General features: G+C 35.5%; 1 protein-coding gene across 2 annotated transcripts in view; it reads right to left on the reverse strand.

Moving 5' to 3' along the window:
* The window catches only part of STXBP5L (syntaxin binding protein 5L), a 381,827-nt gene that overhangs the window by 300,774 nt on the left and 54,070 nt on the right, over window positions 1–26,983 (reverse strand). For both annotated transcript variants that reach the window (XM_059922136.1, XM_059922135.1), the window contains exon 2: window positions 26,121–26,218. In XM_059922136.1, coding sequence (XP_059778119.1) covers window positions 26,121–26,218 — 98 coding nt within the window. The remainder of the gene's footprint in view (window positions 1–26,120; window positions 26,219–26,983) is intronic.

A 26,983-nucleotide genomic window follows, 5' to 3' on the forward strand; every position in this document is an offset into this window, starting at 1 on the left:
AAAGGAAACCATAAACGAACCAAAAAGACAACCCACAGGATGGGAGAAAATATTTGCAAACGATGCAACCAACAAGGAATTAATCTCCAAAATCTACAAACAGTTCATGAGCTCAATATATTAAAAAAAAAAAAAGAAACAACCCAATCAAAAAATGGGCAGAAGATCTAAATAGACATTTCTCTAAAGAAGACGTACAGATGGCCAAGAAGCACATGAAAAGATGCTCAACATTACTAATTATTAGAGAAATGCAAATCAGAACTACAAAGAGGTACCAGCTCACTCCACTCAGAATGGCCATCATCAAAAAGTCTACAAACAATGAATGCTGGAGAGAGTGTGGGAAAAAAGGAACCCTCCTACACCATTGGGAATGTAAATTGGTACAGCCACTATGGAGAACAGTATGAAGGTTCCTCCAAAAACTACAAATAGAGCTACCATATGATTCAGCAATCCCACTCCTGGGCATATACCTGGAGAAAAACATGGTTCGAAAGGATACATGCACTCAATGTTCACTGCAGCACTGTTTACAATAGCCAAGACATGGAAGCAACCTAAATGTCCACTGACAGATAAATGGATAAAGAAGATGTGGTACATATATACAATGGAATATGATTAAGCCATTAAAAAGTATGAAATACTGCCATTTGCAGCAACATGGATGGACCTGGAGATTATCATACTAAGTGAAGTAAGTCAGACAGAGAAAGACAAGTATCATATGATATTGCTTATATGTGGAATATAAGAAAAATGATACAAATGAACTAATTTACGAAACAGAAATACTCACAGACTTAGAGAATGAACTTATGGTTACCAGGGGGAACAGGTGGTGGTGGCAGGGATAGATTGGTAGTTTGGGATTGACATGTACACACTACTATATTTAAAATAGTTAACCAACAAGGACCTACTGTATAGCACAGGGAACTTGGCTCAATATTCTGTAATAACCTAAATGGGAAAAGAATTTGAAAAAGAATGGATACTTGTATGTGTATAACTGAATCACTTTCAGTTCACTGTACACCTAAAACTAACACAACATTGTTAAAGAAGTATACTCTAAAATAAAATAAAAAAAGATAATTATAGGCCAGTATCTCTGATGAATGTGTATATAAAAATCCTCAAAAATATTAACAAACCAAACTTAATATATAAAAAGGACAATATACTATGATCAATAGGATTTATTCCAGGGATGCAAGGAAGGTTACAATATCCACAAATCAATCAATGTAATACACCATGTTAACAAAATAAAGAATAAAAATCACATAATCATCTCAATAGGTGCAGAAAAGCATTTGACAAAATGCAACATCCATTCATGATAAGAACTCTCATCAAAGTTGGTATGGAGGGAAGATATATCCACATAATAAAGTCCATTTATGACAAACCCACATCTAACATCATACTCAATGTTGAAAAGCTGAAAGCTTTTCCTCTAAAATCAGGAACAAGACAAGGATGCCCACTCTCACCACTTCTATTTAACATAGTATTGGAATTCCTAGCAACAGCACTCAGACAAAAAAAAAAAAAAAAAAAAGAAATAAAAAGGCATCCAAATTGGAAGTGAAGAAACAAAACTGTCACTATTTGCAGAAGACATGACACGATATAGAGAAAACCCTAAAGTGTCTCCCACCAAAAAAAAAAAAAAGAACTATTAGAACTTACAGATTAATTCAGTTAAGTTGTAGAATACAAGATTAACATACAGAAATCTGTTGCTTTTCTATACACTAAAAATGAAATAACAGAAAGTGAAAGTAAGAAAACAATCCCATTTGAAATCATATCAAGAAAAACAAAATACCTTAGAATAAACTTAACCAAGGAGGTAAAAGACCTATACTCTGAAAATTATAAAACATGAAGCAAGTTGAAGCTGATACAAAGAAAATGAAAGATATCCTGTGTTCATGGGCTGGAATAATTGATATTGATAAAGTATCCATACTACTCAAAGTAATCTACAGATTTAATGCAATCCCTATCAAAATACCCATGAAGTTTTTCACAGATCTAGAATAAATCATCTTAAAATTTATATGGAACCACTAAAGACCCCAAATAGCTAAAGCAATCTTGAGGGAAAAAAAAAGAAAACAAAGCTAGAGGTATCAGACCCCCTAACTTTAGACTCACTACAAAACTATAGTCATCAAAACAATATGGCACTGGCACAAAAACAGGCGCACAGATCAATGGAACAGAAGAGAGAGCCCAGAAATAAACCCATGCACATATGATCAATTAATCTATGACAAATATGGCAAAAATATGCAATGGGAAAAATGTCCCTTCAATAAGTGGTGCTGGGAAAACTGGATAGCTACATGTAAAAGAAATAAATCAGAACATTTTCTCACACCTTATACAAAAATAAACTCAAAATGGATTAAATATATAAATATAAGACCAGAAACCATAAAATTCCTAGTATAAAAGACAGGCAGGACATTCTTTGACACAAGTCATAGCAATATTTTTTTGGATCAATCTCCTCAGGCAAAGGAAACAAAGGAAAAATAACAAATGGGACCTAATTAAACTTAAGAGCTTTTGCATAGCAAAGGGAACCACTGGCAAAAGGAAATGACAACCTACTTAATGGGAGAAAAAATTGAAAATGATATGACCAATAAGGGTTAATATCCAAAATATATAAAAAGCTCACACAATTCAATATCAAAAGAACAAACAACTCAATTAAAAATGGCAGAAGACCTGAATAGACATTTTTCCAAAGAGGACACACAGATGGCCAACAAGCACATAAAAAGATGCTCAACATTGCTAATCATCAGGGAAATGCAAATTAAAACCACAATGAGATATCACCTCACACCTGTCAGAATAGCTATCTTCAAAAAGACCACAAATAATGTGTTGGCAAGGATGTGGAGAAAATGGCATTCTTCACAGAATTAGAACAAAAAATTTTACAATTTGTATGGAAACACAAAAGACCCTGAATAGGCAAAGCAATCTTGTGAAAGAAAAATGGAGCCAGAGGAATCAGGCTCCCCGACTTCAAACTATACTACTATACTACAAAGCTGGTACTGGCACAAAAACAGGAATATAGATCAATGGTATAGGATAGAAAGCCCAGAGATAAACCCACGCACACATGGTCACCTAATTTACGACAAAGGAAACAAGAACATAAAATGGAGAAAAGACAGCCTCTTCAATAAGTGGTGCTGGGAAAACTGGACAGCTACACGTACAAGAATGAAATTAGAACACTACCTAAAACCATACACAAAAATAAACTCAAAATGGATTAAGGACCTAAATGTAAGACTGGACACTATAAAACTCGTAGAGGAAAACATAGGAAAAACACTCTTTGACATAAAACCACAGCAAGATCTTTTTTGACCCACCTCCTAGAGTAATGAAAATAAAAACAAAAATAAACAAATGGGACCTAATTAAACTTAAAAGCTTTTGCACAGCAAAGGAAACCATAAACAAGACGAAAAGACAACCCTCAGAATGGGAGAAAATATTTGCAAATGAAACAACGGACTAAGGATTAATCTCCAACGGACAAAGGATTAACCTCCAAAATATACAAACAGCTCATGGAGCTCAACCTCAAAAACACAAACAACCCAATTAAAAAATGGGCGGAAGACCTAAATAGACACTTCACCAAAGAAGACATACAGATGGCCAAGAGGCACATGAAAAGATGCTCAACCTCACTAATTATTAGAGCAATGCATATCAAAACTACAATGAGGTATCACCTCACACTGGTCAAAAAGGCCATTATCAAAAAATCTAGAAACAATAAATGCTGGAGAGGGTGTGTGAAAAGGGAACCCTCCTGCACTGTTGGTGGAAATGTAAAGTGATACAACCACTATGGAGAACAGTATGGAGGTTCCTTAAAAAACTCAAAATAGAACTATCATATGACCCAGCAATCCCACTACTTGGCATATACCCTGAGAAAACCATAATTCAAAAAGGGACATGTACCACAATGTTCACTGCAGCACTATTTACAATAGCCAGGACATGGAAGCAATCAAAATGTCTATCGACAGATGAATGGAGAAAGAAGATGTGGTACATATATACAATGGAATATTACTCAGCCATAAAAAGAAACGAATTTGAGTAATTTGTAATGAGGTGGAAGGACCTAGAGTCTGTCATAGAGTGAAGTAAGTCAGAAAGGGAGAACAAATACCATATGTTAATGCATATAAATGGAATCTTAAAAAATGGTACCAATGAACCTAGTGGCAGAGCAGGAATAAAGACGCAGATATAGAGAATGGACTTGAGGACATGGTGGGGGAGGGGGAAGCTGGGGCAAAGTGAGAGAAGCATCAACATATATACACTACCAAATGTAAAATAGATAGCTAGTGGAAAGCAGCAGAGTACAGGGAGGTCAGCTCAGTGCTTTGCGACAACCTAGAGGGGTGGGATAGGGAGGGTGGGAGGGAGGCTCAAGAGGGAGGGGATATGGGGATATATGTATGCATATGGCTGATTCACTTTGTTGTACAACAGAAACCAGCACAGCACTGTGAAGCAATTATACTCCAATAAAGATGTATAAAAAAAAGATTTTTATTTCAACTATTACATTTTTCAAACCCCCTAAAAAAAAGAACAAAGCTGGAGCCACCACATGTCTTGATTTCAAACTATATTACAAAGCTACAGTAACCAAAACAGTATGATACTGGTGCAGAAACAGACACAGAGACCAACGAAACAGAATCAAGAGCCTAGAAATAAGCCCACACATATACAGTCAACTAATATTTGACAAGGGAGCCTAGAATACACCATGAAGAAAGGATAGTATTTTCAAAAAATGACATTGGGTGTTTTCTATACATAGAAATAAATATTCTGATGCAAAAGAATGAAATGGACCCCTATTTTATATCACTCACAGAAAGTAACTTGAAATGAATTAATGATTTCAACGTAAGGCCTGGAACTATAAAACTCCTGGAAGAAAATATACACAAAAATCTCCTTGACATTGGTTTTGGCAATGATTTTTTGGATATGCCACCAAAAGCACAAGGAACAAAAGCAAAAAAAAAAAACAAGTGGCACTACAGCAAACTAAAAAGCTTCTGTACAGCAAAAGATATAATTAACAGAATGAAGAAGCAACCTACAGAGCTAGAGAACATACTTGCAAACCATATATCAGGTAAGAGGTTAATATCCAAAATGTACCAAAATATTCATAGAAATCAATAGCCACAAGAGGAGGGGAGGGGCAAAGGACCTGAATAGACATTTTTCCAAAAAAGACATACAAATGGCCAATAGGTACATGAAAACATGCTCAACATCACTAATCATCAAGGAAATGCAAATCTAAACCACAATGAGCTATCATCTCACATCTGTCAGAATGACTGTCATCAAAAAGACAAGAGATAAAAAGCATGGGTGAGGATGTGGAGAAAAGGGAACCCTTGTGCACTGTTGCTGGAAATGTAAATTGGTACAGCTATTATGGAAAACAGTATGGAGGTTCCTCAAAAGATAAAAATAGAGATACCATATGATCCAGCAATTCCACTTCTGGGTGTACATATACTAAGGAAATGAAATCACTCTCTCAAAATGATATCTGTATCCCCATGCTCTGCCGCATTATTCACAACAGCCAAGACATGGAAACAAACTATGTGTCCATCAACAGATGAATGGATAAAGAAAACATTTTTTATATATGTGTGTGTATAAATATATGTACATATATACATATATATGTATATATATGTAATGCATGTATACACATACACACACACACCACAATAGAATATCATTCAGTCACGAGAAAGAAGGAAATCCTGCCATTTGAAACAACATGAATGGACTTTGTTGGCATTATGCTAAGTGAAATAAGTCAGACAGAGAAAGAAAAATACTGTATATTATCACTTATGTGTAGACTCTAATAAACTTGAACTTGTAGAAACTAAGAGTAGAATGGTCGTTACCAGGGTCTGGGGAGGTGGAGGAATTGGGGAGCTGTTGATCAAGAGGTACAAACTTGCAGTTAGAAGATGAATAAGTTCTGGAGATCTAATGTATAACATTGTCATTATAGTTAAAAATACTGTATTATATACTTCAAAGTTGTAAAGAAACTCTTTACAAAGTTATAAAGAAACTAGATCACAAAAATAAAAAGATAATTATGGGATATGATGAAGGTATGTTGGAGGAGGTCATCAAGAAGATAAAACCACCGGTCTATCCAGGCAATTAGAGGCTCCATACACCCTCCCTTGACCTTGGAATGTAAGGTCCATCCACCTACTATTCTCATACTAGTAGCCATTTCAAAGATGCAGCTTTGAGAGAGTAATGTATTATTGAGACCATCCAGATTGAATACATGGTTGAATCCAGTTAAGGCCTCTATATAAACTTTCGGGATTCTGGTGGGCCAGAGTGGTCATCTATTCATCTTGAGTTTTCCAAGACAAGCCTTGTATGCAAATTGCCTTGCTGATTAAAACTGCCACCTACCAATCTGGACTGGTCTGTCTTTTTCTTTGGCCTCTCCTTGCCCTCCGTGTATGGAGCCCAGTTTTGAATTTCACCTGGGGAGCTCCTGAGGTTGGGAACAATACCTAATACTACATTGTAATCATATTGCAATATGTAAATGTATCAAACATACTGTATACCATAAATTTATACAATGTTATATGCTGATTATATCTCAATAAAAAAATAAGAGGAAAAAATAAGAGATTCTGCTTTACCTTCATTTATTCCTTCCCCAACACTCTTTCTTTACACAGATTTACATTTCTGACATATCATTTTCTTTCTCCCTAAAACACTTCTTTTTAACATTTTTAGGTGCAGCTCTGCTGGCAGTGAATTCTCTAATTTTTTGTTTGTCTGAGGAACTCTTTATTTCTACTTACTTTTATCCCCAAATTTTACTTCTTTTTGAAAAATTTTAATTATTTTCTTATTTTATTTTTTCATTGTGATAAAATATATATAACATAAAATTTACCATTTTAACCATTATCAAGTACACAGTTCTGTGGCATTAAGGACAATCACATTGTTGGGAACCACTACCACCATCCATCTCCAGAACTTTTTTGTTCTTCCCCAACTGAAACTCTGTACCTATTAAACAATAACTCCCCATTACGCTCTCCATTCCCAGCCTTGGAAGTTACCATTCTAGTTTCTGTCTTTATGAATTTCATTACTCAAAGAACTTCATATAATGACAATACATGTCCTTTTGTGACTGGCTTCTTTCACTTAACATGTCTTTAAGGTCCATTCATGTTGTAGCATGTAACAAAATTTCCTTTCTTTTCAAGGTTGAATAATATTCCACCATGTATATGTACTAACTTTCTGTTCATCTATCCACGTTTTAAATTTTTTTAAATAATATCGTTCCTAGTGAGTGTGAAGTGGTATTTCATTGTGGTTTTGATTTGCATTTCCCTAATATTGAGCATGTTTTCATGTTTAATGGCCATTTGTATATCTTCTTTGGAGAAATGTCTATTCCAGTCCTTTGCCCATTTTTAGCTGGGTTTGGTTTCTTGCTGTTAAGTTGTAAGAGTTCTTTACAATATTCTGATATCAATCCCTTATCAAATATATGATTTGCCAATATTTTCTCCCATTCCATGGGTTGCCTTTTCACTCTCTTAATAGTGTCCTTTGATGTACAAAAGTTTTTAATATTGAAGAAGTCTAATACATCTATTTTTTTCTTTGGTTGCCTATGCTTTGGACACCATATGCAAAAATCATTGCTAAATCTAATGTCATGAACTTTTCCTTTATTTTTTTCTAAGAGTTTTATAGGTTTAGCTTTTAGGTCTTTGATCCATATTGACTTAATTTTTGTATATGGTTTAAGGTAAGATTCCAACTCTATTATTTGCATGTGGATATCCAGTTTTCCCAGAACCACTTGTTGAGAGGACTGTCCTTTTCCAATTGAATGGTATTGGCACTCTTATCAAAAATCATTTGACCATGTATTCAAGGGTTTATTTGTGGGCTCTCTATTCTATTCCATTGGTCTATATGTCTGTCTTTGCGCTATTACCACTGCTTTGTAATAAGTTTCAAAACCAGGAAGTTTGAGACCTCCAACTTTGTCCTCTTTCAAGATTGTTTTAGCTATTTCGAGTCCCTGAAAATTCCATATGAAATTTAGGATGAATTTTTCTCTTTCTGAAAAACATACTGAGTTGATAGGGATTACATTGAATCTGTAGATCACTTTGGGTAGTACTGACATCTTAACAATATTAAGCCTTCTAACCCAAGAACACAGGATTTCTTTCCATTTATTTAGATCTTCTTAAACTTATTTCAGAAACATTTTGTAGTTTTTAGTGTACAAGTCTTTTGTCTCCTTGGTTAAATTCATTCCCAAATATTTTATTCTTTTTGATGCTACTGTAATTGGAATTGTTTTCTTAATTTCCTTTTCAGATTATTCATTGTTAGTATATAGAAACAACTGATTTTTTGGTGTTGATTTTGTATCTTGAAGCTCTGCTGGATTTATTAGTTCTAACATTTCTTTTTAATTTTCAGGGTTTCCACTTCACTTGTGAAATATAATTTCCTAGATACAGAATTATATGTAAAAAAAAAAAAGAATTATATGTTGTTGGCTTTTCCTTTCAACACTTTATATATTTCACTCTTATCCTTGTTCCTCTACTAGTAAGGCAGTTTCCTTCCTCTGGCTTCCTTCAAGATTTTCTGTATTTGCTTATCTACAGTGAATATTACATGCCTCATGCAGTTTTCTTTTTTGTATTTATCCTGTTTGTTGTTCCCTGAGATTCCTTGATCTGTGATTTGGTGTATGTTATTAATTCTGAAAAGTTCTCAGCCATAGTTTACTTCAAATATAGTTCTTCTGTTCTTCTCACTCTTTCTTCTCTTTCTGGTAGTCCAAGAACATTTACTTTACACCTTTTGAAATTGTCACACAGCTCTTGGATATTCTGCTGTTCTTTTTCTTCAATTATTTTCTCTCTTTACTCTTTAATTTCTATTGACCCACCTTCAAACTCAATGATTCTTTCCTTGCCTGAGTCTTGTCTATTGATAAGTTCATCAAAGGTATTCTTCATTTCTGTACAGTGTTTTTGATTTCTGGCATTTCCTTTGGACTATTTCTTAGAGTTTCCATCTCTCTACTTAGATTACCCATCTTACATGTGGTTAACTTTTAGACACATTGTCTAATGTTTACATTAGAGCTCTTAGCATATTAATCATAGTTATTTTTAATTTCTTATCTAATAATTCCATAATCTGTGTCATAGTTGAGTCTGGTTATGATGCTTGCTTTATCTATTTAGATTGCATTTCTTATTGCTGTTTAGACGGCATGTCTTATTGTTTTGGAATGGCCTACAAGTTTTTGTTGAAAGTCAGACATGAAAGTATGGGGGCTCCCCTAACAATTTGGCCCCCAGGAGTTTTATGTTTTCAGGCTAATCGCACATTCAGCATCTAACAATTTGAAAAAAAAAATTACTATTTGAGTGTTCCTACCAGCTTATGGTTCCAGCGGCTTCTAAAATATCTGTGACTCGCTAGATTTGCTGTTCTCTTCAGATTTTGGGGTGGAAGTATGCCCTGCAACCTTATTTCTCTAATAGGTTCAGGAAAAGTTGTTGATTTTAGGTTTGACCAACATTTTTATTTCATTTTATTTCATTTGACAACTTCCAAGCTCTTCACATGTAGAAGTTGAAACCAGATAGGCCATAAAACAAGCCTTAATACATTTAAAAGGACTGAAATCATATAAATTATGTTCTCTGGCCACAGTGGAGTGAAGTTAGAAATCAGTAACAGAAAGAAGTTTGGGAAATTCACAAATATGTGGAAATTAAAGAGCATATCCCTAAATAACCAACAGGTCAAAGGAGTCACAAGGGAAACTTTAAAATAATTTTAGATGAATAAAAATGAAAACACAACATAATAAAACTTAGGGGATACAGCTAAAGAAGTTCTTAGATGGAAATTAAGAGCTGTAAGCATCTATACAAAAAAAAGATCTCAATTTAATAACCTAAAATTGCACCACAAGAAACAACAAAAGCAGAGTAAACTAAACCCAAGCAATCAGAAGAAAGGAAATGAAAAAGATGAGTTGATATTACTAAAATGGAGTATAAGACAAAAATAAAGAAAATCAATGAAACCAAAAGTTGGTTCTTTAAAGAAAAAAAAACATCAAAATTTACAAACATTCAGCTAGATCAACCATAAAGAGAACACACAAATAATTAAAATTAGGAAGTAAAAAATGGGACAGACTACAAATCTTACAAAAATAAAGGTTATAAGGGGATACTATAAACAATTATATGCCAACAAATTAGATAATATAGATAAAATGAAAAAATTCCTAGAAAGACATAAGCTACTGAAATTGATTAGAAAAGAAATTTAAAAATCTGAATAGACCTTTAAAGCGATTGATTTAGTAATCAAATAACTTCTCAGGATGAAAAGCCCAGATGGCTTCATTGCTGAATTCTACCCAAAAGTTAAGATTAATACCTATTCTTCATTAACTCTCTTAAAAATCAGAAGAGAAAACACTTTCCAACTTATTCTATTAGGCCAGACTACCTTGATATCAGAAACAGACAGAGATATTACAAAGAAAGAAAACTAAAGACCAATAATTTATTAATATAGACACAAAAATTCTCAGCAAAATATAAGCAAACTGAATACAGCAACATCTAAAAAGGGTCATTTCTCATGACCTGGTGAGATTTATTCCAGGATTGCAACACTGGTTTAACATTTAAAAATCAATTAATGTAATATACCATATCAATAGAATAAAGAACAAAAGTCCCTTGGTCATCTCAGTAGGTGCAGAAAAAGTATTTGAGAAAATTTTGTACACCTTCATGATAAAAAACTCTCAATGAATTAACAATAGAAAGAAATTTCTTCAATCTGATAAAGGGCATGTACAAAAAACCCACTGCTAGCTAACGCCACACTAGTGAAACAATGAATGCTTTCCTTCTAAGATCAGAAATGAGACAAATATGTACTAAAGGTTTTATCAAGGGCAATTAAACAAGAGAAATAAAGGACACCCAGATTAGAAAGGAAGAACTAAAACTACTTGTAGGTAACATGATCTTGTACACACAGGAATACCTTCTTTTATTGTGCTTTGCTTTATTGCACTTCTCAGATACTGAGTTTTTTTACAAATGTAAGGTTTATGGCAACCCTGCATTGTCAGATGATGATTAGCCTTTTTAGCAATAAAGGCATGTACACATGTTTTTCAATTAAGGCATATACATTTTTTTTAGACATAATGCTATTGCATACTTCACAGGCAATAGTAGAGTGTAAACATAACTTTTATATCCATTGGGAAACCAAAAAATTCATGTGACACTTTATTGCAATATTTGCTTTATTGCAATGGTCTGGAACTGAACCCACAATATCTCCAAGGTATGTCTGTACACAATCCTAAGAAATATACTGAAAAATTATTACAACTAATAAAGGAGTTCATTAAGGCTGCAGGTAACAAAATCAATGTACAAAAATCAATTATGTTTCTCTATATACTAGCAAAGCACTATCCAAAAATTAAATTAAGAAAATAATACCATTTACAGTAGCATCCAAAGTAATAAAATAGGAATAAATTGAACAAAAGAAGCATAAAACTTGTATTCTAAAAACTATAAACATTGATGAAAAAAATTAAAGACATAATAAATGGAAAGACATCTCATACCCATAGATCAAAAGACAGTATTAAGGTGGTAATACTCCCCAAATTCAGAATCAATTCAATCCCTATCAAAATCTCTATCAAAATTCCAGCTGCGTTTTTGCAGCAATAGACAAGATGATCCAAAGATTCATATGGATATTTAAGAGACACAGAATATAAAAATAATCTTAAAAAACAAGAATAAAGTTGGAAGATTCTAACTTCAAATTGTATAGAAAGGTACAGTAATCAAAACAATGAGGTACTGGAATAGGGTAGACATATAGCTAATTGGAACAGAACTGAGATTCTAGAAATAAACCCTCACATACTTAGTCAAATGATTCTCAAGAAGGATATCAAGACAATTTTATGGAGATAGATTTTTTTTTTTAGGAAATAGTGCTACAACAACTGAATATCCACATGCAAAAGGATGTAGATCCCATCCTAACACCATATACAAAAATTAACTCAAAATGAATCACAGCTTAAATTAAAAAGCTAAAACTATAAAACTAATAGAGGAAAACAGTCACAGTAAAGGGAGTCACACGAATTTTCTGATTTCCCAGTGTGTATAAATGTTGTTTACACTATACTGTAGTCTATTAAGTGTGCAATAGCATTATGTCTAAAAAAAAATGTACATACCTTAATTAAAAATACTTTATTGCTAAGAAGTGCTAACCATCATCTGAGCCTTCAGTGAGTCGCACTCTTTTTGCTGGTGGAGGACTTGAAATATTGCGAAAATTACCAAAAAGTGACACAGAGACATTAAGTGAGCAAATGCTGTTGGAAAAATGGTGCTGATAGACCTGAAGACACAGGGTTGCCACTATGTCTTCAACCTTCAATTTATAAAAAATGAATATCTGCAAAGCAAAATAAAATGAGGTATACCTGTATTTAATTCATAGAACTGTATATTATTAAAATAAAAAAGTCAAATTTACTATATGATAATATTGAAAGATGAAATTTAAATTGATTAATGTATTCTCTAACAAGAAAAGTAACATCTCTTAAAAATAACTATTATGTTAAAACATAAATCTGTCTTTAATATAAAAATGAATCAAAAAATTATAAAGGACAGAGATTGTCAAATTAGGCAAAAAAGCAATACTCAACTATATGCTGCCTACAAGAACACACTAAATATGAAGACACAAATAGGTTAAAGTAAAAGAGATGGAAAAAGATGCACCATGCTAAGAATAATCAAAAGAAAGCTTTAGTGGCTATATCCATATCAGACAAAGTAAATTTCAGATCAAAGAATATTACCAGAGACAAAGAAGGTCATTTCATAATGTTAAAAGAGTTAACTCAACAAAATAACTTAATACTTCTAACTGTTCATACAGCTAAAAACAGAGCTTCAAAATACATGAAATAAAACAAAACAAAACTGATAGAACTTCAATGATAAATAGATCATTCTAAAATGATAGTGGGAGATTTCAGTACCTCTGTCTCAGTAATAGATAGAAGTAGATTAAAAAATCAGCACAAATATAGATTTGAATAACACTATCAATTTTACCTGATTAATACTTACAGATAAATCCACCCAACAATAGCAGAATACACATTCATTTCAAATGCATATTTAACATTTATCACGATAGACCACAGACAGGGCCATAAAACAAGCTTCAATTAATTTAAAAGGATTCAGGTCATATAAAGCATATTGTCTGACCACAATTGAATTAAATTAGAAATCAATAACAGAAAGATCTCTCTCTGGAAAAATCTCTAATGTTTAGAAACTAAATAAAACACTTATAAATAACCTACACGTAAAGAAAAGAAATCAAGCAGAAATTAGAAAATATTTTAAGCTAAGTGGAAGGAAAAAACAACATGTTAAAATTTGGGGATGGAGAATTACAATTCTGCCAAGATGAAAGAGCCCTATTCCTCCCAGTTTCTGTCTTTCACAACTGAAAACAAAAACAAAAACAAAAACAAAAACCCTGTCCTGGAGATGACATTATAAACAAGCGAAAGGGAACTTTGAGGTAGAAAGGAGAAATGCCCAGGCATCTCAGGAAATGGGGAGTGACACAGCAGTGAGTTCCTTGAGTTTCCTTATTGTGTCCCATATATCCTGGACAGGACACTGCAGAAGTTTCCAACCCAGGACCACCAACTAGCACCAGCAAAAAATAAAGACAAAAACAAAAAACAATCCAAGAAAAGGCTGTTCTCCCAGTCAAAGGACAGAGAATAGGGTAGGCTAAAAGCAAATTGTGACATTACCCACAATTCTAGCCAAACAACAATGAGAAAACCATACTCTAGCCAAACAACAATGAGAAAACCATACTCTCCTCCTTCCCACTCCATGGGAGTTCAACAGAGCTGACTACAGAGCTGATCTTCTACCTCATCTCACTCCCAGCCTGCAGAGAGCACACTTCAACTCCCCCAGCAGGTAGTATTTAAGGGCACAAGCAGGTTGCTAATCACCCATCCCCTGCCTGGAAGAAGCAGGTAGCCCTTTGTTCCACTGCCAGGTTGTATCAGTGCACTCAGCAGGATGCTGATCACCCATCTCCATACAAGCGGAGGCAGGTGGCAGCAATCCAATCCTGATGCAGTAGTATTAGTGAGTCTAAATTAGCAGTTGATCTTCCATCCCCTTACAAGCATAAGGAAGAGTTGTTCTAATTCCCCCACCAAGGTAGCATCAGTGGAGTCCAAGGGCAACAAGATTGAATGAGGTAGTATAAGGTGGGGCTAGTCATCATTAGCCTTCACTCACACCCTCCTAGCACTCCAAGTCAGCAAGGTGGTCTTTCGGAACCAGAATCCTCACTTCCACCTGACAGCAACAAGACTGAACAAGGTGGATGAAGCAGGGCTAGTCAGCAACCACACTGTATCAGAGAATCCTAGTAGGAGCTGAACCTCTATTCACATTGATGAGGCAAAACAAGGTGGTGCAGGGAGAAGTGATTGATACTATGCTTCCTATATCTCCTGATGTCACTGGAGCACAGCGGGAAGATGAACTTCCACCCCATCCATCTGAAGTGAGGCAGTGTCAGTCACTATCCTCTTTTTCTGGGGGTATGTTGACAGGGCTCACCAAGAAACTGAACATGCACACCCACCTGGCACTCAAACTGCAAATGAAGAAGTAAAACTGTCACTATTTGCAGATGACATGATACTATACATAGAAAATCCTAAAGTCTCTATCAGAAAACTACTAGAACTAATAAATAAATTCAGTAAAGTTGCAGGATACAAAATTAATATACAGAAATCTGTTACATCTCTATACACTACCAGAAAGAGAAATTAAGAGGACAATCCCATTTGCAATTGCATCAAAAAGAATAAAAGACCTAGGAATAAATTTATCCAAGGAGGTAAAACACTTATATACTGGAAACTATAAGACATTGATGGAAGAAACTGAAAACACAAATAAATGGATAGATATACTGTACTCATGGGTGGAAGAATTAATACTGCTAAAATGTCCATATTATCCAAAGCAATCTAAAGATTCAATGCAATCCCCATCAAAATACCCATGGCATTTTTCACAGAACTAGAACAAATAATCCTAAAATGTGTACGGAACCACAAAAGACCTCAAATAGTGAAAGCAATCTTGAGAAAGAAGAGCAAAGCTGGAGGTGTCATGCTCCCTGGTTTTAGACTATATTACAAAGCTATAAGTAATCAAAACAATATGATACTGGCATAAAAGCAGACACATAAACCAATGGAACAGAATCAAGATCCCAGAAATACACCCATGCATATATGGTCAACTAATATTTGACAAGGAAGCCAAGAATACTTAATGGGGAAAAGACAGTCTCTTCAATAAATGATGCTGGGAAAACTGGACAGCCATATGCAAAAGAATGAAGCTGGACCATTATCTTACACTATACACAAAAACTAACTCAAAATGGATTAAGAACTTGAACAAAAGACCTGAAACCATAAAACTCCTAGAAGAAAATATAAGCAGTAAGCTCCTGGAAATCATTCTTGGCAATGATTTTTTAGACTTGACCCCAAAAGCAAAAAAAACAACAACAAAATACAAAACTAAGTGGGACTACATCAAACTAAAAAGCTCCTGTACAGCAAAGGAAACTGTCAACAAAATGAAAAAGTAACCTATCATATGGGAGAAAATATTTGCAAATCATGTCTGATAAAGGATTAATATCCAAAATATATAAAGAACTCATATGACTCAATTAAAAAAAAACCCAAACAATTCAATTAAAAAATTGGCAGAGGAGCTGAATGGACATTTTTCCAAAGAAGATATACAGATGGCCAAGAGGTACATGAAAAGGTATTCAACATCACTAATCATCAGGGAAACGCAACTTAAAACCATGATGGGAAACCAGCTCACACCTGTTAAAATGGCTATTACCAGAAAGACAAGGAATAACAAGTGTTAGCAAGGATGTAGAGAAAAGGGAACCCTTGTGCACTGTTAGTGAGACTGTAAATTGGTGCAGGCACTATGAAAAACGTATGGAAGTTTGCGATTGACATGTAAACACTACTATATTTATAATAGTTAACCAACAAGGACCTACTGTATAGCACAGCGAACTCGGCTCAGTATTCTTTAATAATCAAAATGGGAAAAGAATTTGAAAAAGAATGGACAGTTGTATGTGTATAACTGAATCACTGTGCTGTACACCTGAAACTAACACATCATTGTTAATCAACTATACTCCAATATAAAATAAAATAATTTTTTAAAGAATAAAATAAAATAGAACTACCATACAATCCAGCAATTCCACTTTTGGGTAATTATCAGAAGGAAATGAAAACCTAACTTAAAAAGATATCTATACTCTCATATTCATTGCAGCATTATTTACAATAGCCAAGATACAACAGCCTAAGTGTCCAATGATGGATGAATAGACAAAGAAATGTGGTATACATAGAGAGAGAACAGAATGTTATTCAGCCATATTAAAAGAATGAAATCTAGCCATTTGTGACAACATGGATGGACACTAAAGGCATATGCTGACTGAAATAAGTCAGACAGAGAAAGACAAATACTGTACAATCTCATTTGTAGTGGAATCTAAAAAAAAAACAAACAGAAATACTGAACACGTAGACATAGAGAACAGATTGGTGGTTGCCAAAGGTGGGAGGTGTGGGGTGGGCAGAATCAATGAAGGTGCTCAAAAGGTCAAACTTCCATTATAAAACAAATAAGATCTGAGGACGTAATGCATAGCCTGGTGATTATAGTTAATAACACTCTATTGTATATTTGAAAGTTACTAAGAGAGTAGATCTTTAAAGTTCTCATCTGAAGAAAAAAATTTTTGTAACTATGTGTGGTGATGCATGTTAACTAGACTTATTGTGGTGATCATTTCACAATATATACAGATACTGAATCATTATGTTGTACACCCTTAAGATAATGTTATATGTAAATTACACCTCAATAAAAAAAGAAAAAATGATCCAACAATATGCTGTATACAATAAACTCACTTCAAATACAATGACATAAGTAAGTTTACAGTAAAAGGATGGAAACAGATATAACATGTAAACATTAATTTGTTTTAAAAAAGTAAGAGTGGTTATACTAAGATCACATAAAGTCAATTATAGAGCAAAGAAAATTACTGGAGATAAGAAAAGACATTACATAATGGTAAAGGGATCAATCCATGGAAGATATAACAATCCTAAATGTGTGCACACCAAACCACAGAGTCTCAAAATACAGAAAGCAAAAACTAATGAAGTTAGAAAGAGATAAATATATCCAAAATTAGAGTTTGGAGAACCTAATTCACTCTACTTTCAGGATTTGACAAGAATTTTCAGACAAAAAATTAGCAAGAATATGGAACTCAACAACACAATCAACCAACAATATCTAGTTGACAAATATAAAACATTCCACTCAACAAGAAAAGAATGCACATGTTTTTCCATAGTCCATAGAGTATCCACCAAGACAGATCGTATCCTAGGCCACAAAACAAATCTTAACAAATTTAAAAGAACTGAAATCATAAAGAGTGTGTTTTCTGACCATAATGGTATCAAAACTAGAAATCAATACTAAGAAAACTTCCAAACAGTTGCCAATTAATTAAAATACTTCTAAGTAACTGATGGTTCAAAGAAGTCTCAAAGGCAATTTTTAAAACTACATATGATTGAATGAAAATTCAAATGCACATATCAAAATTTGTGGAATCCAGTTAAAGCCATGCTGAGAGGAGAATTAATAACACTAAATGTATACCTTAGAAAGGAGAAAGGGAATCAAATCAATAACGTAGGTTCCTACTTCAAAAAACTAGGAAAAAAGAGCAAAATAAGCTAAAGAAAAGTAAAGAAAGGAAATAATAAAGATAATTCAGAAAAAAATTGAAAAGAATAAAACAGAGAAAATCAATTAAACAAAAAGCTAGCTCCTCAAAAACAAAAAATCAGTAAAATTTATAAACCACTAGTAAAACTACAAACTATGCAAATTTAACAAGATAAAATAGAAAGCTAAAATAGTCCTAAAACTAATTTTTAAAAGTGAATCTGTATTAAAAATATATCATAATCTCTAGGCCCAGGTACTCTCATTAGAAAATTCTTCCAAACATTTAAAGAATTAACACCAATTTTATACAAACTATTACAGAAAACAGAAGCAGAGGGAACACTTCTCAATTCATTTTATGAACCCAGTATTACCCTAATACCGAAAGCAGATAAAGACAATACAAATAAAAAGTTAACTCAAGGGCTTCCCTGGTGGCGCAGTGGTTGAGAATCTGCCTGCCAATGCAGGGGACACGGGTTCGAGCCCTGGTCTGGGAAGATCCCACATGCCACGGAGCAACTGGGCCCGTGAGCCACAATTACTGAGCCTGCGCGTCTGGAGCCTGTGCTCGGCAACAAGAGAGGCCGCGATGGTGAGAGGCCCGCGCACCGCGATGAAGAGTGGTCCCCACTTGCCGCAACTAGAGAAAGCCCTCGCACAGAAACGAAGACTCAACACAGTCACAAATAAATAAATAAAAAAATAAAAGAACGTGAATTTCTTTTAAAAAAAAAAAAAAAAAAAGTTAACTCAAAATGGAACCTGTATTTAAATATAAAATGTATAACTATAAAATTTTTAGAAAAAAATGAAAGAAAATAATTAAGATCCAAGGTTAGACAAAGAGTTTTAAAAGGTGATACCAAAAGAGCACATGCCAGTCTCTGGTGTCCGAGCTGATAGCCGTGGCTCACGCCCATCTCTGGAGCTCATTTAGGCGGTGCTCTGCCTTCTGTGGGCAGACAGGGAAGGAATCCCCTCTCCTCGCACACCCCAAAACAATGGTCTCTTGCCTCTTAGGCAGGTCCAGAGTTTTTCCTGGACTCCCTCCCAGCTAGCTGTAGTGCACTAGCCCCCTTCAGGCTGTGTTCACGCAGCCAACCCCAGTCTTCTCCCTGGGGTCTGACCTCCGAAGCCCGAGCCTCAGCTCCCAGCACCTATAAAGGAAAAACTGATAAACTGGACTCTGAAAGGCCCTGTTAAGAGGTGAAGAGACAAGTTAAAGACTGGAAGAAGACAAATATCATATTATACCACTTATATGTGGAATCTAAAATATGATACAAATGAATTTATCTACAAAACAGAAACAGACTCACAGACATAGAAAACAAACATGGTTACCAAAGGGGAAAAGAGGGGGAGGGATAAATTAGGAGTTTGGTATTAGCAGATACAAACTACTATATATAAAATAGATAAACAGGGGACCTTCAAGATGGCGGAGGAGTAAGATGCAAAGATCACCTTCCTACCCATAAATATATCGGAAATACATCTACATGTGGAACAACTCCTGTAGAACACCTACTGAACGCTGGCAGAAGACCTCAGACTTCCCAAAAGGCAAGAAAATCCCCACGTACCTGGGTAGGGCAAAAGAAAAAAAGAAGCAACAGAGACAAAAGAATAGGGATGGGACCTGCACCTCTGGGAGGGAGCTGTGAAGGAGGAAAAGTTTCCACTCAATAGGAAACCCCTTCACTGGCGGAGACAGGGGGTGGGCGGGGGAAGCTTCGGAGCCACGGAGGAGTGCACAGCAACAGGGGTGCAGAGGGCGAAGTGGAGAGATTCCAACACAGAGGATCAGTGCCGGCCAGCACTCACCACCCTGAGAGGATTTGCTCACCCGCCGGGGTGGGTGGGGGCTGTGAGCTGAGGCTCAGGCTTTGGAAGTCAGACCCCAGGAAGAGGACTGGGGTTGGCTGCATTAACACAGCCTGAAGGGGGCTAGTGCACCACAGCTAGCCGGGAGGGAGTCCAGGAAAAACTCTGGACTGGCCTAAGAGGCAAGAGACCATTGTTTCGGGGTGTGCGAGGAGAGGGGATTCCTTCCCTGTCTGCCCACAGAAGGCAGAGCACCACCTAAACAAACTCCAGAGATCGGCACGAGCTGTGGCTATCAGCTCAGACACCAGAGACTGGCATGAAACGCTAACACTGCTGCTGCAGTCACCATGAATCCTGTGTGCAAGCACAGATCACTATCCACACGCCCTCCCCCGAATCCACTCCTTGGGAGCCTGTGCAGCCTGCCACTGCCAGGGTCCCATGATCTAGGGACAACTTTCCCAGGAGAACACACGGCATGCCTCAGGCTGTTGAAGTGTCACAGTGGCCTCTACTGCCGCAGGCTCACCCCGCATTCCAATTATAATGACCATACCCCTCCCTCCACACTGCATGAGTGAGTCAGAGCCCCCTAATCAGCTGGTGCCTTAACCCCATCCTGTCTGGGTGGGAACAGAAACCTGAGGGCAACCTATACGCAGAGGTGGGGCCAAAACCAAAGCTGAACCCCAGGAGCTGTGGGAACAAAGAAGAGAAAGGGAAATTTCTCCATGCAGCCTCAGAAGCAGCAGATTAAATCTCCACAGTCAACTTGAGGTACCCTGCATCTGTGGAATACCTGAATAGACAACAAAGCAACCCAAAATTGAGGCGGTGGACTTTGGGAGCAACTGTAGACTTGGGGTTTGCTGTCTGCGACTGACTTGTTTCTGATTTTTATGTTTATCTTAGTATAGTTTTAAGTGCTTGTTACCATTGGTGGATTTTTTTTATTGGTTTGGTTGCTCTCTTCTTTTTTTTTATTACTTTTTTACTTTTTTATTTCTTTATTTCTTTTTAATTATTATTTTTTTCTTTTTTTCTTCTGAGCCGTGTGGCTGACAGGATCTTGGTACTCCAGCCTGGTGTCAGGCCTGAGCCTCTGAGGTGGGAGAGCCGTGTTCAGGACATTAGACCACCAAAGACCTCGAGCCCCACATAACATCAATTGGCGAGAGCTCTCCCAGAGATCTCCATCTCAGCACTAAGACGCAGCTCCACCCAATGGCGAGCAAGCTCCAGTGCTGGACACCCCATGGCAAACAACTAGCAAGACAGGAACACAACCCCACCCATTAGCAGAGAGGATGCTTAAAATAATACTAAGTTCACAGACACCCCAAAACACACCACTGGATGCAGCCCTGCCCACCAGAAAGACAATATCCAGCCCCAGCCACCAGGACACGGTCACCAGTCTCCTCCACGAGGAAGCCTACACAAGCCACTGAGCCAACCTTAGCCACTGGGGGCAGACACCAAAAACAACGGGAACTACAAATCTGCAGTCTGTGAAAAGGAGATCCCAAACACAGTAAGTTAAGCAAAATGAGAAGACAGACAAATATGCAGCAGATGAAGGAGCAAGGTTAAAACCAACCAGACCAAACAAATGAAGAGGAAATAGGCAGTCTACCTGAAAAAGAATTCAGAGTAATGAGAGTAAAGGTAATCCAAAATCTTGGAAACAGAATGGAGAAAATACAAGAAATGTTTAACAAGGACCTAGAAGAAATAAAGAGCAAACAAACAATGATGAACAACAGAATAAATGAAATTTAAAATTCTCTAGAAGGAATCAATAGCAGAATAACTGAGGCAGAAGAACGGATAAGTAACCTGGAAGATAAAATAGTGGAAATAACTACCGCAGAGCAGAATAAAGAAAAAAGAATGAAAAGAATTGAGGACAGTCTCAGAGACCTCTGGGACAACATTAAAGGCACCAACATTTGAATTATAGGGGTCCCAGAAGAAGAAGAGAAAAAGGGACTGAGAAAATATTTGAAGAGATTATAGTTGAAAATTTCCTTAACATGGGAAAGGAAATAGTCAATAAAGTCCAGAAAGCACAGAGAGTCTCATACAGGATAAATCCAAGGAGAAACACACCAGGACATATATTAATCAAACTATCAAAATAAAATACAAAGAAAGAATATTAAAAGCAGCAAGGGAAAAACAACAAATAACATACAAGGGAATCTCCATAAGGTTAACAGCTGATCTTTCAGCAGAAACTCTGCAAGCCAGAGGAAGTGGCAGGAGATATTTAAAGTGATGAAAGGGAAAAACCTACAACAAAGATTACTCTACCCAGCAAGGATGTCATTCAGATTCGATGGAGAAATTAAAACCTTTACAAATAAGCAAAAGTTAAGAGAATTCAGCACCACCAAACCAGCTTTACAACAAATGCTAAAGGAATTTCTCTAGGCAGGAAACACAAGAGAAGGAAAAGACCTACAAAAACAAAGCCAAAACAATTAAGAAACTGGTAATAGGAACATACATATTGATAATTACCTAATGTAAATGGATTAAATGCTCCAACCAAAAGACATAGACAGGCTGAATGGATACAAAAACAAGACCCATATATATGTTGTCTACAAGGTACCCACTTCAGACCTAGGGACACATACAGACTGAAAGTGAGGGGATGGAAAAAGATATTCCATGCAAATGGAAATCAAAAGAAAGCTGGAGTAGCAATTCTCATATCAGACAAAATAGACTTTAAAATAAAGACTATTACAAGAGACAAAGAAGGACACTATATAATGATCAAGGGATCAATCAAAGAAGAAAATATAACAATTGCAAATATTTATACACCCAACACAGGAGCACCTCAGTACATAAGGCAAATGCTAACTGCCAGAAAAGGGGAAATCGACAGTAACACAATAATAGTAGGGGATTTTAACACCACACTTTCACCAATGGACAGATCATCCAAAATAAAAATAAATAAGGACACACAAGCTTTAAATGACACATTAAAGAAGATGGACTTAATTGATATTTATAGGACATTCCATCCAAAAACAACAGAACACACTTTCTTCTCAAGTGTGCATGGAACGTTCTCCAGGATAGACCATATCTTGGGTCACAAATTAAGCTTTTGTAAATTTAAGAAAATTGGTATCATATCAAGTATCTTTCCTGACCACAATGCTATGAGACTAGATATCAATTACAGGAAAAAAACTGTAAAAAATACAAACACATGGAGGCTAAACAATACGCTACTAAATAACCAAGAGATCACTGAAGAAATCAAAGAGGAAATCAAAAAATACCTAGAAATAAATGACAATGAAAACAAGATGACCCAAAACCTATGGGATGCAGCAAAAGCAGTTCTAAGAGGGAAGTTTATAGCAATACAATCCTACCTCAAGAAACAAGAGGAATCTCAAATAAACAACCTAACCTTATTCCTAAAGCAAGTAGAGAAGAATGAAAAAAAAACCCAAAGTTGGCAGAAGGAAAGAAATCATAAAGATGAGAGCAGAAAAAAATAAAAAATAAATGAAGGAAACAATAGCAAAGATCAAGAAGACAAAAGCTGGTTCTTTGAGAAGATAAATAAAATTGATAAACCATTAGCCAGACTCATCAAGAAAAAAGGGAGAAGACTCAAATCAACAGAATTAGAAATGAAAAAGAAGTAAAAACTGACACTGCAGAAATACATAAAGGTTTGTGACCACCTGGAGGGGTGGGATAGGGAGGGTGGGAGGGAGATGCAAGAGGGAGGCGATATGGGGATACATGTATATGTATGGCCGATTCACTTTGTTATAAAGCAGAAACTAACACACCATTGTAGAGCAATTATACTCCAATAATGATGTTAAAAGAAAAAAAGAAATACATAGAATCATGAGAGATTACTACAAGCAACTATATGCAAATAAAATGGACAACCTGGAAGAAATGGACAAATTCGTAGAAAACCACACCCTTCCGAAACGGAACCAGGAAGAAATAGAAAATATAAACAGACCAATCACAAGCACTGCAACTGAAACTGTGATTAAAAATCTTCAAACAAAAGCCCAGGACCAGATGGCTTCACAGGCAAATTCTATCAAACATGTAGAGAAGAGCTAACACCTATCCTCTCAAACTCTTCCAAAAAATAGTAGAGGGAGGAACACTCCCAAACTCATTCCACGAGGCCACCACCCTGATACCAAAACCAGACAAAGATGTCACAAAAAAAGAAAACTATAGACCAATATCACTAATGAACATAGATGCAAAAATCCTCAACATAATACTAGCAAACAGAATCCAACAGCACATTAAAAGGATCATACACCATGATCAAGTGGGGTTTATCCCAGGAATGCAAGCATTCTTCAATATATGCAATTCAATCAATGTGATACACCATAATAACAAACTGAAGGATAAAAGCCATATGATTATCTCAATAGGTGCAGAAAAAGCTTTCGACAAAATTCAACACCCATTTATGATAAAAACTCCCCAGAAAGTAGGCATAGAGGGAACTTACCTCAACATAATAAAGGCCATATATGACAAACCCACAGCCAACATCATTCTCAATGGTGAAAAACAGAAACCATTTCCTCTAAAATCAGGAACAAGACAAGGATGTCCACTGTCACCACTATTATTCAACATAGTTCTGGAAGTTTTAGCCACAGTAATCAGAGAAGAAAAAGAAATAAAAGGAATACAAATTGGAAAAGAAGAAGTAAAACTGTCACTGTTTGCAGATGATATGATACTATACATAGAGAACTAATCAATGAATTTAGTAAAGTAGCAGGATACAGAATTAATGCACAGAAATCTCTTGCATTCCTATACACTAATGATGAAAAATCTGAAAGAGAAATTAAGGAAACACTCCCACTTACCACTGCAACAAAAAGAATAAAATACCTAGGAATTAACCTACCTAAGGAGACAAAAGACCTGTATGCAGAAAACTATAAGACACTGATGAAAGAAATTAAAGATGATACCAATAGATGGAGAGATATACCATGTTCTTGGATTGGAAGAATCAACATTGTGAAAATGACTCTACTACCCAAAGCAATCTACAGATTCAATGCAATCCCTATCAAACTACCAATGGCATTTTTCACAGAACTAGAACAAAAAATTTCACAATTTGTATAGAAACACAAAAGACTCCGAAGAGCCAAAGCTATCTTGAGAAAGAAAAATGGAGCTGGAGGAATCAGGCTCCCGGACTTCAGACTATACTACAAAGCTACAGTAATCAAGACAGTATGGGACTGGCACAAAAACAGAAATATTGATCAATGGAACAGGATAGAAAGTCCAGAGATAAACCCATGCACATAGGGTCACCTTATCTTTGATAAAGGAGGCAAGAATATACAATGCAGAAAAGATAGCCTCTTCAATAAGTGGTGCTGGGAAAACTGGACAGCTACATGTAATAGAATGAAATTAGAACACTCCCTAACACCATACACCAAAATAAGCTCAAAATGTATTAAAGACCTAAATGTAAGGCCAGACACTATAGAACTCTTAGAGGAAAACATTTACAGAAACGGGATGACACTAAAACAAAATTTGGGAGGAAATTCACAGCCCTACAGGCATATATTAGAAAAGAAGAAAGTTCTCAAATCTGTGTCCTCAGTTTCCACCTTAAAACACTAGAAAAAGATAAAATGAAACCCAAGATTAATCAAAAGAAGGGAAATTTTAAAAATCAAACCAGGAATCAATGAAATAAAATATAGGAAAACAATACAGAAAAGCAATGAAACCAAAAGTTGGTTCTTATGAAAATCAGTGCAGCTGATAAGCTTCTAGTCAGACTAATCAGGAAAAAGTAGAAGACACAAATCACCAATATCAGGGATTTTAAAAGGAGCATCAATACTTATCTCACAGACAGTAAATATATGCCAATAAATTTGATGATGTGGGTTACTCATTTCTAAAGAAACAATAAACTTTATTTGGTCATAAATATTTCACTTACCTAAATATTTAAGGAAATGTAACTGGTATTAGTATAGCAAATAACGAACCAAAAATTAAGGATACATTCGTATAGCACCAGTTCTCGTCCCAATAGCCAAGATTTTCTGAACTGGATCAAAGGCTAATGCTGTGGGCTGATAAGGAAAACCATGCCGAACTGTCTGAAAGAGAGAAAACAGTGAAAATAGTCATCAGGGAAATAAAAATTAAAATCACAACAAGATACCACTACCCAACCACCAGAATGGCTAAAATAATTATTTATTTAATTTTTAAAAAATTACTACCAAGTATTGTTGGTAGGAGTGTAAAATGACACAACCACTTTAGAAAAATGTGCTGTAGTTCTTTAAAAACTAAACATATACCTGTCCTATGACCTAGAAATTCCACTCCTATGTATGTACCCAAGGAAATGAAGAGCATATGCCCACATAATAATTTGTATAAGTATGCCCCTAACAGCTTTATACGTAACAACCTACAAACAGCCCAGGTGACAATCAACAAGAGAATTCAAAAACAAAACTGTGGTATACGCATACAGTAGAATACTACTCAACAATTAAAAGATAAAAACTAATGACAGAAGCCAAAACATGGATGATTCTCAAATATATTATGCTAAGTAAAAGAAGCAATACACAAAGAGTACATATAGTATGATTACATTTATATTAAATTCTAAACAAGTAAAACTAACCTATGGTGAAAAAAATCAGAACAGTGGTTGACTTGAGGAGAACTGACTGGAAGGGGTATGAAGGAACTTTATTGAGTGAAGGTAATATTCTATATTTTGACAAGGTTTGAATTACACATGTGTATACTTTAGTCAAAACTCATCAAACATTACAATAAAATTTGTGACTTAACATATAAATACATATATGAGTGTTCCAGTATAATTCTTTCAACTCCTCTGT

Source organism: Balaenoptera ricei, chromosome 4 (assembly GCF_028023285.1).
Source record: "Balaenoptera ricei isolate mBalRic1 chromosome 4, mBalRic1.hap2, whole genome shotgun sequence".
Lineage (NCBI taxonomy): Eukaryota > Metazoa > Chordata > Mammalia > Artiodactyla > Balaenopteridae > Balaenoptera > Balaenoptera ricei.